The sequence below is a fragment of the Nyctereutes procyonoides genome, unplaced genomic scaffold (genome assembly GCF_905146905.1).
Source record: "Nyctereutes procyonoides isolate TBG_1078 unplaced genomic scaffold, NYPRO_anot_genome, whole genome shotgun sequence".
NCBI classification, from domain to species: Eukaryota; Metazoa; Chordata; class Mammalia; order Carnivora; family Canidae; genus Nyctereutes; species Nyctereutes procyonoides.
In genome coordinates, this window is record NW_026575040.1 from 10,963,294 (window position 1) to 10,979,747 (window position 16,454).

Below are 16,454 nucleotides of genomic sequence, written 5' to 3' on the forward strand. Positions count from 1 at the left end.
TTCTCCTTTACTAACATTAGAAATCAGCAAGTGAGGGAAGCAGTAAAAAATCAGGCTCTGGGAATTCAGGGAAAGGTGGAAACCAACTGAGGTGTCCTAAGTGTGGCGATTTGTGCACTCATGTAGAGACCTTTGTGTGTAAGTATTACTTCTTCTGTTGTTCTTTTTCTCTACCTTTTCTATAAATCATAGGCTGCATAGACATATATATATAAAGATATATGTTCTTTCTGAACTTACATGATTCAGTCTTATGTTCACCAAATACTAAACATCCCCTGGACTGGTAATTCTTTGCACGGTGGCATAAAAAATAATATAAGAAGACTATTTCCTTCTTTATTTTGTGTGTGTTTATTTCAAATTTTGATTTTGTGAGTGTTCTTGGATGTAACAGTTGAGCTGTAGGAGTATGAAGGCTGGGATCCCTGGGTGGCGCAGCGGTTTGGCGCCTGCCTTTGGCCCAGGGCGCGATCCTGGAGACCGGGGATCGAATCCCACGTCGGGCTCCCGGTGCGTGGAGCTTGCTTCTCCCTCTGCCTGTGTCTCTGCCTCTCTCTCTCTCTCTCTCTCTCTGTGACTATATAAGTAAATTAAAAAAAAAAAAAGGAGTATGAAGGCTTATTTATTCTGTATTCATTAACTGTATTCTTTGAATAACTGTTGAGCATCTCATACAGCTGGAGAGGTCAGTCTTTCATATATTAAGGTATTTATCCTCTCAAAGTAACAACAGGAGGAAAGCCCTCAATTCTAGAAAGTATGATGATTATTAATGATTCAGACACTAAGAGCAGGGAGAAATCAGCAGTCCTGTTTTTGCTGTTAATGTCAGTACCTCTCCCTGGAATACAGATGCTACTGTAAATCTTTTGTTTCATGAATCAGATAACTCCTTTCCTACATGATTAGAGTTAATGGTAATGATTCAAGAGTAAATTACATTGTACTTACTACATGTCAGTTATTATATAGTCAAACTGTGAAAAAGTCAGTGGTGAGGTTTGGCAGAAGTTTCAGTTTCTTGTGATTAGCTGGAGAAGATTCTCTGTATTCTAATCCAAATCATTGGGATTTCAGTTACAGTTTCACATTTTTCATTGATATTAATTGGCCACTGTATGAAAAAGCATTGTTATGTTGTAGCATGTTTTTACACTTTTGGAAAGACCTTTTAAAGCAGTTGCGTTCTAAAAAATAAAAAATAAAAAAATAATAAAAAAAAGGCAGTTGCATTCTGTAGGTGGAATGTTTGAGATTCTCTTAACATTGTTGCCTGGAAAGAGGTCAAAGAGAAGAATCACTTTGAATGAATACTAATTTGGTTGCCACATAAAATGAAAATGGTAGAGCTAGATAATGTAACTTCTGAATAATATTTGCTATTAACAAATTTTGTGTGAAATAATAAAATTGCTAAAAGGTCTGAGAATTGCTCAATTCATAATGGCAGTGTCATAGTAACATATTTTTTTTTGTAGAAACATTTTAATCAAGAATTTTATCTTTTCCTCAGAGAGAGATTTCAATCTTTGTAGACTTAGAGAATAATCCTTTATAGTAGAAAAGGAAAAAAACTAATATTTAATAAATGCCAGTATATACAGTTTTATTCTCACAATCTTATTTTTGTCAGGATGGAGAATATCCTCAATTTATAAGCTAAGGTTTATCAAGTTTAAATAACTCATCCATGGACACAATGCTATGAAGATTTGCTATTTGGAAGTTCCTATCCTGTACATTTTTAGCAACTGGAATTCTTTAGGGGTAAAGTAGCTCTTGTTGAGATTACATTTATTTTTTATTTTACACAGTATTTTTTTTCTTTCGTTCTTTTTTTTTTTTTTTTTAAGATTTTATTTACTCATGAGAGACACAGAGAGAGAAAGAGAGAGAGAGAGGCAGAGACACAGGCAGAGGGAGAAGCAGGCTCCATGCAGGGAGCCCGAAGTGGGACTTGATCCCCGGTCTCCTGGATCATACCCTGGGCTGAAGGTGGCACTAAACCGCTGAGCCACCTGGGCTTCCCCCACAGTATTTTCAAAACTTGCCAGGTCCTATTAATCACTGAGGGTTGTTGTTCAACATATAGATTCTCTTCACCAGCTATGAGATTCTGTAGATTTTGGGTGGTATTCCAGAATATGTATGTTTAACAATAAGATGAGGTGTGGAAAACACTATTTCTAATGTTATATAATCTACTTAAGGCTGAGATGGTTTCCTTTAGGAATTCTAATTGAGGAGAGGAATATGGGAGTAGAGAATGGGGACAAAAAAAGGAAAAGAGTAGTAGATATTTACATATTATTTAGTAAGCAAACATCTGTGAGACAGCCACTGCTAGGCTTAGAAAATACAGATAAATATGACATTGTCCTGTCCTCTGGAATTTTACTGCATAGGAGTGGTAGGACCTCAACAGTGAGACAAGGCCCTCCTGTCTTGATTTTTGCGGACCCATAATACAAGTCTCTTCAGAATGCATCTCTTTTGAATGCTGAGTATCTTCTGTGTCTGCTTACTGGAAATTCAAGAGTTTGTTGAATCTTGGGTTATTCATTTTGTTTGAATCTGTTTATTTGGTTATTGGTTCATAAACATCTTTTTATGTACTTTTTGATCACTTATAGTTCTTTTATGAACAGACTGTTTAGATAATTGTCCACTTTTTTGTCATTTTAAATTGTTTTTAATTGCCTGATGAATATATGTGTGTACCCCACCCTTTATAAAAAAGGTAGAGGGCCGTCTGGGTGGCTCAGTGGTTTAGAGCCTGCCTTCGGCCTGGGGCATAATCCTCGGGTCCTGGGATTGAGTCCCACATCGGGCTCCCTGCATGGAGCCTGTTTCTCCCTCTGCCTGTGTCTCTGCCTCTCTCTCTGGGTCTCTCATGAATAAATAAATAAAATCTTAAAAAAAAAAAAAGGTAGAACTTTATAAAGATATATTTCTGTAATATATCTTCATCAAACATGTAACTTTTAAGAAGCATAACTGGTATCATTTTCATGTTTTTATAGATTTTTTTTTCCTACCTCAGCAATGTTTTAGGAGATATGTATGTTAAGACATACGAGTCTAGTCCTTTCCTTTTAATGTGTACGCTTCAGGGGTTTTTAGTATATTCATTAAATTGTTCATTCCAGAACATTTTTTTCACCTCAAAGAGAAGCCCCATCCCCCTTAAGGAGTCCCTTTCCACCCCTTCTCCCTGGCATCCCTGTCCCTGGCAACCGTAAACCTACTTGCTGTCTCTATGGATTTGTCTATGCTGAGTACTTCATATAAATAAATAGAATTGTATAATATGTAGCATTTTATGTCTGGCTTCTTTCACCTAGAATGTTTTCAAGGTTCATCTGCATTGTATTATATATCAGTATTTCATTACTTTTTATGGCTGATAGTATTCCTTGTTTATCCATTCATCATTGATGGACATTTGAATTGTTTCTGCTGTTATGAAAACCAGTTTGTGTGTGTACATATTTTTACTTCTCTGGCATATGCTTAGGAATAGAATTGCTGGGTGAAATGGTAACTCACGTTTATTTAGCTTTTTTTTTTTTCTTAAGATTTTTATTTATTTGGGGGATCCCTGGGTGGCGCAGCGGTTTGGCGCCTGCCTTTCGCCCAGGGCGCGATCCTGGAGACCCAGGATCGAATCCCACGTCGGGATCCCGGTGCACGGAGCCTGCTTCTTCCTCTGCCTGTGTCTCTGCCTCTCTCTCTCATTCTGTGTGACTATCATAAATAAATAAATAAATAATTGAAACTTTGTTTAAAAAAAAAAAGATTTTTATTTATTTGTTCATGAAAGACACAGAGGGAGACACAGAGGCAGAGACATAGGCAGAAGGAGAAGCAGGCTCCATGCAGGGAGCCCAATGTGGGTGGAACTTGATCCCAGATCCTGGGATCACGACCTGAACCGAAGACAAGTGTCCAACCGCTGAGCCACCCAGGCATCCCGTTTATTTAGTTTTTTAAGGAACTACCAAACTATTTACCACAGAGGCTGTGCCATTTGACAACTTGACTAGCAATACTTAAGGGTTCTAATTTCCCCACACATTCTTTAACACTTTTTTGTTGTAACCATCATAGGGATGGTAAGTGGTATCTCATTGTGATTCTGATTTACATTTCCCAATGACTAAAGGTGTTAAACATTTTTTCATGGGCTTATTGGCCATTTGTATATCTTCTTTCGAGAAAAGACTTTAACTCCTTTATCCATTTTTAAATTAGGTTGTCTTTTGTTGTTGTTGAGTTATAAAAAGTTATTTATATATTCTGAATACTAGATCTTTATCCAGACATATGATTTAATTAATTAATTAATTTTCAGACATTTTATTTATTTATTAATGATTTTATTTATTTATTCTTGAGAGAGAGACACACACACACACACACACACACACACAGAGAGAGAGAGAGAGAGAGAGGCAGAGTCACAGGCAGGGGTATTGGTCCCAGGACTTCAGGATAATACCCTGAGCCGAAGGCAGACACTCAACTTCTGAGCCACCCAGGCGTCCCTGACATATTACTTAAATATTTTCTCTCATTCTGTGGGTAGTTCTTTCCTTTTAAATACTGTATAGCAGGAGCCAACAAACTTACTTAGAAAGGCCAAGTATATATTTTAGGCTTTGTGGGCTCTTGTGATTTGTGTTGCAGCTATTCTCCTGTGCTGTTAAAATGAGACCTTGTAAATCAATGAGGATCGTTGTGAAGTGTAAAACTATAAGCTCATGGACCTTGCTATATATATTCCCATCTCACAAGTATATTTGTCATGATTTTTGTGTTCTCTTACAGTGCTATTACTCTTGACTTTTTTGAAATAAAATACCAGGGACACCTGGGTGGCTCAGTGGTTGAGCGCCTGCCCTTGGCCCAGGGTGTGATCCTGGAGTTCCAGGATCGAGTCCCACGTCAGGCTCCTGCATGGAGCCTGCCTCTCTCTGCCTATGTCTCTGCCGCTCTCTCTCTCCTTGTCTCTCATAAATAAATAAAAATTAAAAGAAAAAAAAAGAAAAGAAATAAAATACCATTTTTATAGGTAGCTTTATGAATGCATCAGAAATCCTCAGAAATTGAAATAATATCTAAGGAATTTTTTTTCTCTTTAGAGAGCTGAGTGAGAGAGAGAGAGAGAGAATCTTAAGCAGGCTCCATGCTTAGCATGTCATGACCCTGAGATCATGATCCGAGGTGAAATCAAGAGTTGGATGCTTAACCAACTGAGCCACCCAGGCACTCCTATCTTTTAAGTTTTTTTTTTTTTTTTAAGATTCTATTTATTTATTCATGAGACACACACAGAGAGAGGCAGAAACACAGGCAGAGGGAGAAGCAGGCTCCATGCAGAGAGCCCAATGTGGGACCCGATTCCGAGACTCCAGGATCACAGCCCAGGCTGAAGGCAGGCACTAAACCACTGAGCCACCCAGGTGTCCCAAGAAATTTTTTATTATAGGGACTAATATATACTGTTCTTTAGTTTTCTCTTGCCTTCCTAAATAGTTTATTCAAACATGAATAGTCTCCCCACTTTTTAAGGTAGAACCTGTAGCTGTTTCTTATGCATATAATACTTTTTGAAGGCTTACTGTACTTAACATGTTTTATACAATAGGAGTTAAACTTTCTGTTTGGTTTTGAGATTTTATGTTGGGCTCTGAAGAACTTTAATCAAATCTGAAAAGGTTTTTACTGAGGTAGTCTATCATTGGCATACTATACAAGCATGTTTACTGGGATTAGATTAGCATTCTGTATATAAAGAAATATACTTGTAATAATCATTTAAAGGAAAGTAGTTTAATTATCCCCTGATAATTTAACAAAATTAAATTTTGCCACTTGTCTTTAGGAGTAAAAAAATAAGCATTGCAGTGCTTGTAGTATTTTTTTTCTAAAATAGCATTTTTATAAATAAAATTTGAATTTGGGTATATGTTGATATGTTTCATTGTGAAAATGGTATTGTGATATTCCAGTACAATGTAAGCAACCCTTCTACATAAGCAAAGAGGGATGTGATTTGTTGGTGTTGAGCCTCTTTCCCTTTGACCTAATTTCTTTAGAGAAATATTTTGTTCTTGTGTTCTCAGGCCAGATAGATAATCCTGTCGTTCAGCTTGAACTAGATCAGAGGCTTCTCTCTGCCCTTTAATCCTTGCCTTGCTTACCATCAGTAACAGCCGTAAGGTGACGGTTCTTTATAAAGTTAAGGCATTGACTGTCTTTCCCATAGATGGGGAATGCTGATAATGTATTGAGGCTTGTGTGAATCAAAGGTGCTTGGAATAGCTTGGTCTTTTTCTTTAGGTAGGCATTTGCAGGTGATCAGGACATAGAAAACATGGATGATCTCTCTTCTAGCTTAAAAGTTGCTGCTTGAGGGATCCCTGGGTGGCGCAGCGGTTTGGCGCTTGCCTTTGGCCCAGGGCGCGATCCTGGAGACCCAGGATCGAATCCCACGTCAGGCTCCCGGTGCATGGAACCTGCTTCTCCCTATGCCTGTGTCTCTGCCTCTCTCTCTCTCACTGTGTGACTATCATAAATAAATTTAAAAAAAAAAAAAGTTGCTGCTAGAATTTATTCAGAATGTATTTTTGATTGATCTTGTGTTTAAGAATAGAGACATAAACATTAAATTGATTGAATTAATAGATTTATTTTTGAAATACAGAATTATTTTTTTAAGTTAGATTATTTTATGAAGATTTAGGTGTGCTTACTAGTACAGTTTTCCTGGTAATCTTTGTTTTTTTTAATATTTTATTTATTTATTCATGAGAGGCAGAGAGAGAGAGAGAGAGAGAGAGAGAGGCAGAGACACAGGCTCCATGCAGGGAGCCTGATGTGGGACTCAATCCTGGGTCTCCAGGATCACACCCTGGGCTGGAGGTGGCGCTAAACCGCTGAGCCACCGGGGCTGCCCTCCGGTAATCTTTGGATAGGTAGTTATAATATTCCCAAAGGAGAGAGATTCTCACTTTTTTTTTAATTTTTTAAATTTAAATTCAATTTAATTAACAGATAGTGTATTATTTGTTTCAGAGGTTGAATTCAGTGATTCATCAGTTGCATACAACACCCAGTGATAAAAAAAAAAATACCCAGTGATCATTCCATCAAGTGTCCTCCTTAATGTCCATCACCCAGTTACCCCATCCTCCACCCCTTACCCCTCCAGTGACCCCCAATTTGTTTCCTATGGTTAAAAGTTTCTTATGGTTTGTCTCCCTCTCTGATTTGGTTGTTTTATTTTTTCGTCTCTTCCCCCATGATCCTCTGTTTTGTTTCTTAAATTCCCCATGAGTGAGATCATATGATAATTGTCTTTCTTTGATCGACATATTTTGCTTGGCATAATATCCTCTAGATCTGTCAAGGTCGTGCAAATGGCAAGATTTCGTTCTTTTTGATGGCTGAGTAATATTCCTTGTGTGTGCGTGTGTATATCACATCTTCTTTATCCATTCAGCTGTTGACAAACGTCTGGGCTCTTTACATGTTTGTGGACATTGCTGCTATAAACATTGCGGTGTATGTGCCTCTTTGGAGATTGTCATAGTTTTAAAAATTATTTTTCTTTGCAATTTTACCCATCTAGTTATATTACACAAAGGTAACACAAAAATGTATTATCCAGACCTACCAACATATAACTAATTCCTTTGTATCTTTTGCTCTGTATCTTTTTTTTTTTTAAGATTTAATTTATTTATTCATGAGAGATACACACAGAGAGGCAGAGACATAGGCAGAGCGAGAAACAGGCTCCTTGCAGAGAGCCCGATGTGGGACTTGATCCCAGAACTTCAGGACCACTCCCCGAGCCAAAGGCAGACGCCCAACCGCTGACTCACCCAGGCATCCCTCTTTTGCTCTGTATTTTAGTAATCTGTGTGAGATTGTCTTCTGTGATGCTTTATAAGGTCCCTGGTTACCATTAGTAGGGTTAGGCTTGGAGAAGATTAAGGTGTATGTCCGTATACCTACATCCTATAGCTGGGTTTTAGAAGGAGAGAGAGAAAAAAAGAAATCACCTTTGGTTTAACACAGGATATTTCATAGTTGATGCATTGGAATCAAGACACCCTTTTAACCCTCACTTTTATTTATTAATTAAAAAAATTGTTTTGCCCTCACTTTTAATTGTTCCTGTGTTCTCAAAAGTTACATGATTATCTTTAAGTCAATATGAGTTGAGAATGTTATTTTGTTAATTTCTTAGTGGTTTTTAGGTCAAGGAAAAAGGAATTAGTGGAGTTTTTATTTATTTATTTTTTAAAGATTTCATTTATTTATTCATGAGGACACAGAGAGAGCAGCAGAGACATAGGCAAAGGGAGAAGCAGACTCCTTGCAGGGAGCCCGATGTGGAGCTCGATCCCCAGACCGGGGAATCACACCCTGAGCCAAAGGCAGATGCTCAACTGCTGAGCACCCAGGCATCCCAAAGTTGAGGTTTTAAAAATGCTCATAGCTTTAAAAAGAACCTAAAGAAAAAATACATATTTTTCTTTCTCTGTATATATATGTATGTATATATATATACATATATATGAATATAATACATACATATGTATGTATATATATGTATTTTACATTTTTAGGGATTGAAATTTTGATTTCTCTCAGCTTCTGTGTATATTTGAATTTTTCATAAGAAAATGTTGGAAAAATAGAATAATTTACTTGTGCTTTACTTTTATTCCACAATTTTGTCATTCAAGTATTTCAGTAAAATAAATGAATAATATTTTCATAGTGGTTGTTTTTTAATGAATGGGAAATTGAAAGAACATCAGTCTTTTCTCTTAATGAAGTATATCACAAAATGAAAGAACCTAGTGGAAATGAACAAATTGTGTTTTACCAAACTCACCTATCTTAGGTATAAATTTAAGTTGTTTGTTGTGGCTGGTGGAGTGAACTACAAGCCTACTTTTTTGTCGAGTACATAGTTTTCATTTACAGTGAGTCCTTAAGATTAAACACTATTTGGGATCCCTGGGTGGCGCAGTGGTTTAGCGCCTGCCTTTGGCCCAGGGCGCGATCCTGGAGACCCGGGATCGAATCCCACGTCGGGCTCCCGGTGCGTGGAGCCTGCTTCTCCCTCTGCCTGTGTCTCTGCCTCCCTCTCTCTCTCTCACTGTGTGCCTATCATAAATAAATAAAAAAATAAAAAAAAATTAAAAAAAAAAAAGATTAAACACTATTTAAATTATTATTTTCCACTGCTGACCTTTCTTTTCTTTTACAGCATCAACCCGTTTTGTGAAGTGTGAAAAATGTCATCATTTTTTTGTTGTGCTGTCTGAAGCAGACTCAAAGAAAAGCATAATTAAAGAACCTGAATCAGCAGCAGAAGCTGTAAAATTGGCATTCCAACAGAAACCACCTCCTCCCCCCAAAAAGGTATAGGTCTTAGCTTAGTTCTTTAAGTACTTTATCTTGAAAACACTTCATTGTTCCCCTCTTCCAGTTTATATTGGATCTTAATACTATTACCTAAACAAGTATTAAAATTTTAATATGGACTACATCTAGCTAAATTCTTTTTGATATTTTAAAATGATATCCATAAAATTGAGCGGCTATGGATTTATTTTTCTTAGTTTGGACCCCTAAATAACACCAGCTTGCAGTTTCTCCCATAAATTAGTCTACTCTGTGATAAAGCAGCCTCAGTCGAACAATGGAAGCAAATGATTTTTTTCATAGCCAGTGTGCCAAGGCTATCTTGTATAGCACTATGGCTTTTCTGGTGTGGGCTCCTACCAGGAGTCTCAGGTTGTACTCAGCCATATGAAATATGGCAGAGTGTATATCGCCTGCTCCGTTGGGTACTTGCATACTTAGATTATTTCTCATCCTCTGCCTCAGTGTAGCTTTTTTCTGTTGTGTTATGACACCAGTGCAGTTATCTCTACCTCCAAATGTGCTATGACAGATTTAATAATACATGGATATAATTCATGAGGAAACAATAAGATCTTTAAAAACCATGGTAAGGGATCCCTGGGTGGCGCAGCGGTTTGGCGCCTGCCTTTGGCCCAGGGCGCGATCCTGGAGACCCGGGATCGAATCCCACGTCAGGCTCCCAGTGCATGGAGCCTGCTTCTCCCTCTGCCTGTGTCTCTGCCCCTCTCTCTCTCTCTCTCTCTCTGTATGACTATCGTAAATAAATAAAATTAAAAAAATAAAAATAAAAAAAAATAAAAACCATGGTAAAATGCGTATGGTCAACAACTAAAGAATTTGTTGTGTAAAAACAAATAATGTAATGAAAAATACAACTATTGACCTTTTATCCTCCACTAATTTGTGTAGACTTTAGACATCAGAGTTCAAAAATAGGCAACTTTATTTTTAGGAATTTGTATTAACAGTGAATTTCTATTTAGTAAAAGCCAGAATTTACTCCAGGTTCTAGGCTGTTCGCAATATCCAAGCCTCAAACAGAGCTTTAGTTTCTAACAGTAAAGTTTTTTGATCACCATCTAGATTAATGAGTAGCTTTAAAGTTAATGTCTGAGGAAAAAACTTTGTGAATATTCAAACATATAGATGCTGGTAATGGCTTTGATTATATAATGCCTTTTTAAAAAGGTAATTTTAAAAAAAAGGTAATTTATTTTTTTAAAGGTAATTTTATAATATGTTATCTTTGTAAATAATATTATTCCTATGATTGAAAGAGGATAGAAAGAATTTATTTTATTTTATTTTTTTTTAAGAATTTATTTTAATGATGTACATTAATGGTGATATCTTTAGATCCATGGTGTCATATAGGTTTTCTAAGTGACGTTAATTAACTTTTAAAAATTAGGATTAGAATTAATGGCATTGTTTATAGAATAGAAAATGACAGAGCATCAGGAGAGTACAGTGATACTTTGTTAAGCTAAAGAACCAGTGAGTTGTGTTTTGTCCACTTAGGTTTGGAGCCTCTGAATCATTGCTACATAGGTATCATATCATTGGCATTTTGTTTTTGATGAGTCTTTGTTCAAATTTAAAACTGTAAGCAAATATGCTCAGTCTATAACTTCTTAATGTGTGTGTTTTTTAATGATTGCTCATAGTAAATTTTTCATAACTAATCATTTTTCAGATTTATAACTACCTCGACAAGTATGTTGTTGGCCAGTCATTTGCTAAGAAGGTGCTTTCGGTTGCTGTGTACAATCATTATAAGAGAATATATAACAATATCCCAGCTAATCTGAGACAGCAAGCAGAGGTTGAGAAGCAGACATCATTAACACCTAGAGGTTAGTGTTTTGATAACTGATCAAAATAGAGGTTACTGTGCTTAGAGGTAATCTTTATTTGCAACTCCTTGCTCTTGTCCTGAAATGCTTTTAGCTTAGTACAGCATCTTTCAAAGTACAGGCCTCTTCCCATTAGTGGATCATGAAATCATTTTGGTAGGTTAGGTTGCCAACAGCATTTTGTAAACAAAGTTAATAGATGTAAATAGAAAATACCAGAGTACATTAACTTGTAGTTATGTATTCTTTTCATAAAACTTTTGTTTTCAGTTATATGTGCATGCATTCAGAGTCAGAGAGTAAGATGTATTTCTTATCAAGGGTCTTAGTGAAAAATGTTTGAAAGTTACTGGAGTAGAGATTGAGACATCATCTTTGAATTGTAGACTTGATCACAGCTAGTTCTCTATGACTGGATCATGTGCCTTGATCAGAGATAATGTGAAGATAGATGATAACTGTCTAGCATTCTTTCCTTTTTAGGCCCCAGCTACAGAGTGTAAGGTTAAGGGCAGATTTGTATAATTCCTATAAAAGATAGATTCTTAAAAAAAAAAAAAAAGATTCTAATATACCAAACACTATATAATCAGTTTACTGTAGACAATAATATGTGTTTTATTGATAGAATGATATTATTTTTAAAAAACGGAATAAAATGGAAATTTTTAAAGGTGTTTTTGTTTTTAATTGGCTAGGATGCCCTGATTTCTTACTTAGGCCTGTAATCTATCATTTTATATTCTTTTAGTCATCATTTTACAATTTGAGGGATAAAAAAGTCCAAGTAGTACTGTCTAGTCATGAAGCAAAATAGATTTTTTTCTGGTTTCTTCAGTCAGCAAATCAATAGTTAAGCCATTCTAGACATTGGGAAAGCAAATGGTTATATGGTATTAATGGCATGAGGGGTTTGAACTTTTTTGAAGACTCAAATTAATACTACCCTTTTTAAAGTACCAACTTAGTATTTGACAAACATGAATGTTAGCAACTGGATGTCCATCATTAACATTTTTGGGTTTTTTTTTAATATGGGGTTTTTAAACTAATACAAAACGTTAATGAACACAGTCTTTACATATATTTGGAAGAGGGCAAAAAAGTAAGATATTCCTTCTTTGTTGCTCTAAGCTAAACAAATATATATTTTCACATAATTTTATCCTCTTTTCTTAGAGTTAGAAATAAGAAGACGGGAGGATGAGTACAGATTTACAAGTAAGTGACCTCTCCTCACATCCTCCTCTGTAACCATTCTTCCTTTTGAGATTTACCTCATTGAAGTATGTCAGCAGTAGTAATGGTAGACATGTATTTATTTATATATTACGAAGAAAGATATTGTATATGAACATGTTTATGTATATGATACGTGATATATTTGGAACAGTTTTTCATAGCTAGTTTATTTAGTTTGTATATGTTACTTTAGATATTTGATTTTTCTGTTGTGATATTTCTTTTCTTTCTTCCTTTCTTTTTTTTTTTTTAAGATTTTATTTATTCATGAGAGACACAGAGAGAGGCAGAGACACAGGTGGAGGAAGGAGCAGGCCCCACGCAGGGAGCCCGACATGGGACTCGATCCTGGGTCTCCAAGATCAGGCCCTGGGCTGAAGGTGGCGCTAAACTGCTGAGCCACCCAGGCTGCCCTCTGTTGTGATATTTCTTTTCTTTTCTTTTTTTTAAAAAGATTATTTATTTATTTATTCATGAGAGACACACAGAGAGAGGCAGAGACACAGGCAGAGGGAGAAGCAAGCTCCATGCAGGGAGCCTGACGTGGGACTTGATCCCAGGTCTCCAGGATCACACCCCAGGCTGCAGGCAGCACTAAACTGCTGTGCCACCAGGGCTGCCCTGTTGTGATATTTTTTAAAGCTCAATGTAGAGAAATAAAATATATAGTTTTTCTCTATAAATATAGACCTTGTGCATGCTAACAGGAATTATATTTTTAAAAATCTGTAGTTTGCTGTTTTATATCCTTTTCCCCCCATACAATTGGAATTGCACTGCTTATATGTGACAGAAATTTTGGGGGAGGCAGATTATCTTCCAGCTTCCCTTTGCCAGAAGGGAACACTTTATTTTTTATTTCTTTGATGTTTATGAAACTTGGTATAACCTTGCAAATTATGAATAAGCCCCCAACTCACTGTTTCCAGCCCTGGATGGCCCCTGTAAGCATCAGATGGTCTGATGGAGGGTGTGGAAGTACCTGATATTCCAAGAACTGCGACCATTCTGATGTTTTGCACCCATTCCTTTGGAGGTGGATATGTAGTTGCTGCAGAGATGGTAAAAGGTTCATAAAAAGATTCACATGGCCTTTTGTTTCAGTAATTAAAATAACAAAAGAACAAATAATAAACCATTCTAAATACTTTTCTAAGTTTGGTACTTCTACATTTGCCTTTGAACCAAGATATATTTTTTAAAAAAATTATTTACTTATTTATTTAGAGAGAGAGAGCACAAATGACCAGAGTAGCTGGGAGAGAGAGAAAAAAGCTCAAGCAGGCTCCACACCTAGCATGTAGTACAAGGGAGGGCTCAATCTCATGACTCTGAGATCATGACCTGAGCCAAAATCAAGAGTTGGACACTTACTTGACTGAGCCACCCAGCTGCCCCTAAACCAAGATATATTATATACCTACTATTTGAAGTATACTATATATGCAGTATGGGCCAAGAGAATTAGTTTATCAGCTCTGACATGAGATCTATTACATGTAATAAAATTGTATTATTTCTAGTTACTTAAATTGTATGCAAATAATGATTATATCACATATGGTAAGATTAAATACAGTGTAGTAGAATTAGGTTATATATAAGAATGTGAGCTCTAAATAATAAACTTTAAGTCCATGTATAATTTGCTTTCTGATCCAAAGATATAATCAAATATGCTATTAATACTATATTCATAAATTTGGACAGAAAGCTAGTGAAACTATGAATTAGTAAAGGAAAGTCTATAGAGAATGTTTTGAAAGTAATGCATGTAGTGATTTAATGTAACTTAAATGTTAACAAGTAACACTAGGAACTTGGGTAAAAGCAATTTGTGATTATATATATATTGATTGACTTGGAAAGTAGTATTTTGAAAGCTTAAATAGAATTTATTTTCATGTATAGTTTCATCTTGTCCTACGTATAGTTTTAGTTTCTAAAGTTAGGGCATTAAGCCAAAATGATACATAATCAAAATATTCTTTAAAGTTGCTTTTGGAAAACACATGTCAGAGATCAACATAGTACTCTCAGGAAGATTGATGGGTTTTTTTCCCATCACTGGAATATGTTTTTCTTCAGTTGAGCATGAGATGAAACAGTTGGCTTAATTACATTTGGGCTATGATGTAGAAATACTTAAACATTAGGAAAATAGCAAAACTGATAGCAAATTCTTTTATAACATTTATAAAACTCTGCCAGGCACAGTTCTAAGTGTTTTATATATTTTAGCTGGTTTAATCTTCCTAAAACCTGTGAGACTGAAACTATTATTTTCACCCCCATTTTATAGATAACATAACTAAAGTGCAGGAGTGCGTGGGTTGAGCACCTAGGTCATGATCGCAGAGTCCTGGGATTGGGTTCCATATCTGGCCAGGGAGCCTGCTTCTCCTCTCCCTCTCCTGCCACTCCCCCTGCTTGTGCTATCTTTCTGTCAAACAAACAAATAAAATCTTTAAAAAAAAAACTGAAGTGCAGAAAATTTAAGTAATTTTTCCAGGACCACATGGTGAATGAGCTCCATGCAACTAACCATACACTAGGTCTGCTCAGTCAATCTCAGAGAGATTATAGAGATTATAGAGAGCTGCTCATGCATTGAGAGAGATGCAGAAACTAACTGAAAGGACAGGAGAGTGATCTCAAGTTTACTTTGGAGCATATTTTTATGAAATGGAGTGACAAACATCATGTACTATTTAAATTATTCCTCTTTTTAAAATTTAAATCAGGGCACCTGAGTATCTCATTTGGTTAAGTATCTGCCTTTGGCTCAGGTCAACATCTCAGGGTCATAAGATCTCAGGGTCTTGGGATTGAGCCCCTTGTTGGGCTCCCTGCTCAGCAGGGAGTGTTTCTCTCTTTCCCTCTGCTCCCCTCCCCCACTTGTGCACACTTTTCTCTCTCAAATAAATAAAATCTTGAAAAAAAAACTTTTAACTTAAATATCATGTGTTCAGTACATTTATTCTGTGACTCCACTATAGTTCATATGAACAGACTCCTTGCTGAGTACAAAGCTCCATGACTGGCTAAATCTCACAACTGCGAGATCATGAACTGAAACCAAGAGTCAGGCGACTTACCGACTGAGCCACCCAGGCACCCCTACAGTGCCTTTTTTTTTTTTTTTGCAATGCCTTTTTTTTTTTAAAGATTTATTTATTGGGATCTCTGGGTGGCGCAGCGGTTTGGCGCCTGCCTTTGGCCCAGGGCGTGATCCTGGAGACCCGGGATCGAATCCCACGTTGGGCTCCCGGTGCATGGAGCCTGCTTCTCCCTCTGCCTGTGTCTCTGCCTCTCTCTCTCTCTGTGTGTGACTATCATAAACAAATAAATATTAAAAAAAAAAAAGATTTATTTATTCATTCAGAGAGAGCGAGAGAGAGGCAGAGACACAGGCAGAGGGAGAAGCAGGCTCCATGCAGGAAGCCTGATGTGGGACTCGATCCCAGGTCTCCAGGATCACACCCCAGGCTGCAGGCGGCGCTAAACCGCTGCGCCACCAGGGCTGTCCAACAATGCCTATTTTTGATGACTAGAATGACCATTTACTTTAACCATGACCTTAAGATATTTTAAAAGTGCCAGCCAGATGGAATAAGACCATAATAATAGTTATATCTGCTTAACATCTATCTATTGGTTTGATTAAGATAGTAGTACATTGTATGTGAATAGGGGGAGGGGTAGAGGGAAAGAGAGAATCCTCAAGCAGACTTCCTGGTGAGTGCAGAGCTAGATGTGGGGTGATCCCAGGACCCTAAGATGACGACCTGATCCGAAATCAAGAGTTGGCTGCTCAACTGATTGAGCTACTCAGGTGCCCCAAAAGTACTGCTATTCTTAACCCACTCATTAGAAACAACCTAAAAATAAATCCAGAAA

General features: G+C 36.7%; 1 protein-coding gene across 1 annotated transcript in view; it reads left to right on the top strand.

Moving 5' to 3' along the window:
• Positions 1 to 16,454, top strand: part of CLPX (caseinolytic mitochondrial matrix peptidase chaperone subunit X) — a 46,886-nt gene that overhangs the window by 15,125 nt on the left and 15,307 nt on the right. The window contains exons 3-6 of the mRNA XM_055319974.1: positions 21 to 138; positions 9,296 to 9,450; positions 11,153 to 11,312; positions 12,492 to 12,533. Of these exons, the coding sequence (XP_055175949.1) occupies positions 21 to 138; positions 9,296 to 9,450; positions 11,153 to 11,312; positions 12,492 to 12,533 (475 nt within the window). The remainder of the gene's footprint in view (positions 1 to 20; positions 139 to 9,295; positions 9,451 to 11,152; positions 11,313 to 12,491; positions 12,534 to 16,454) is intronic.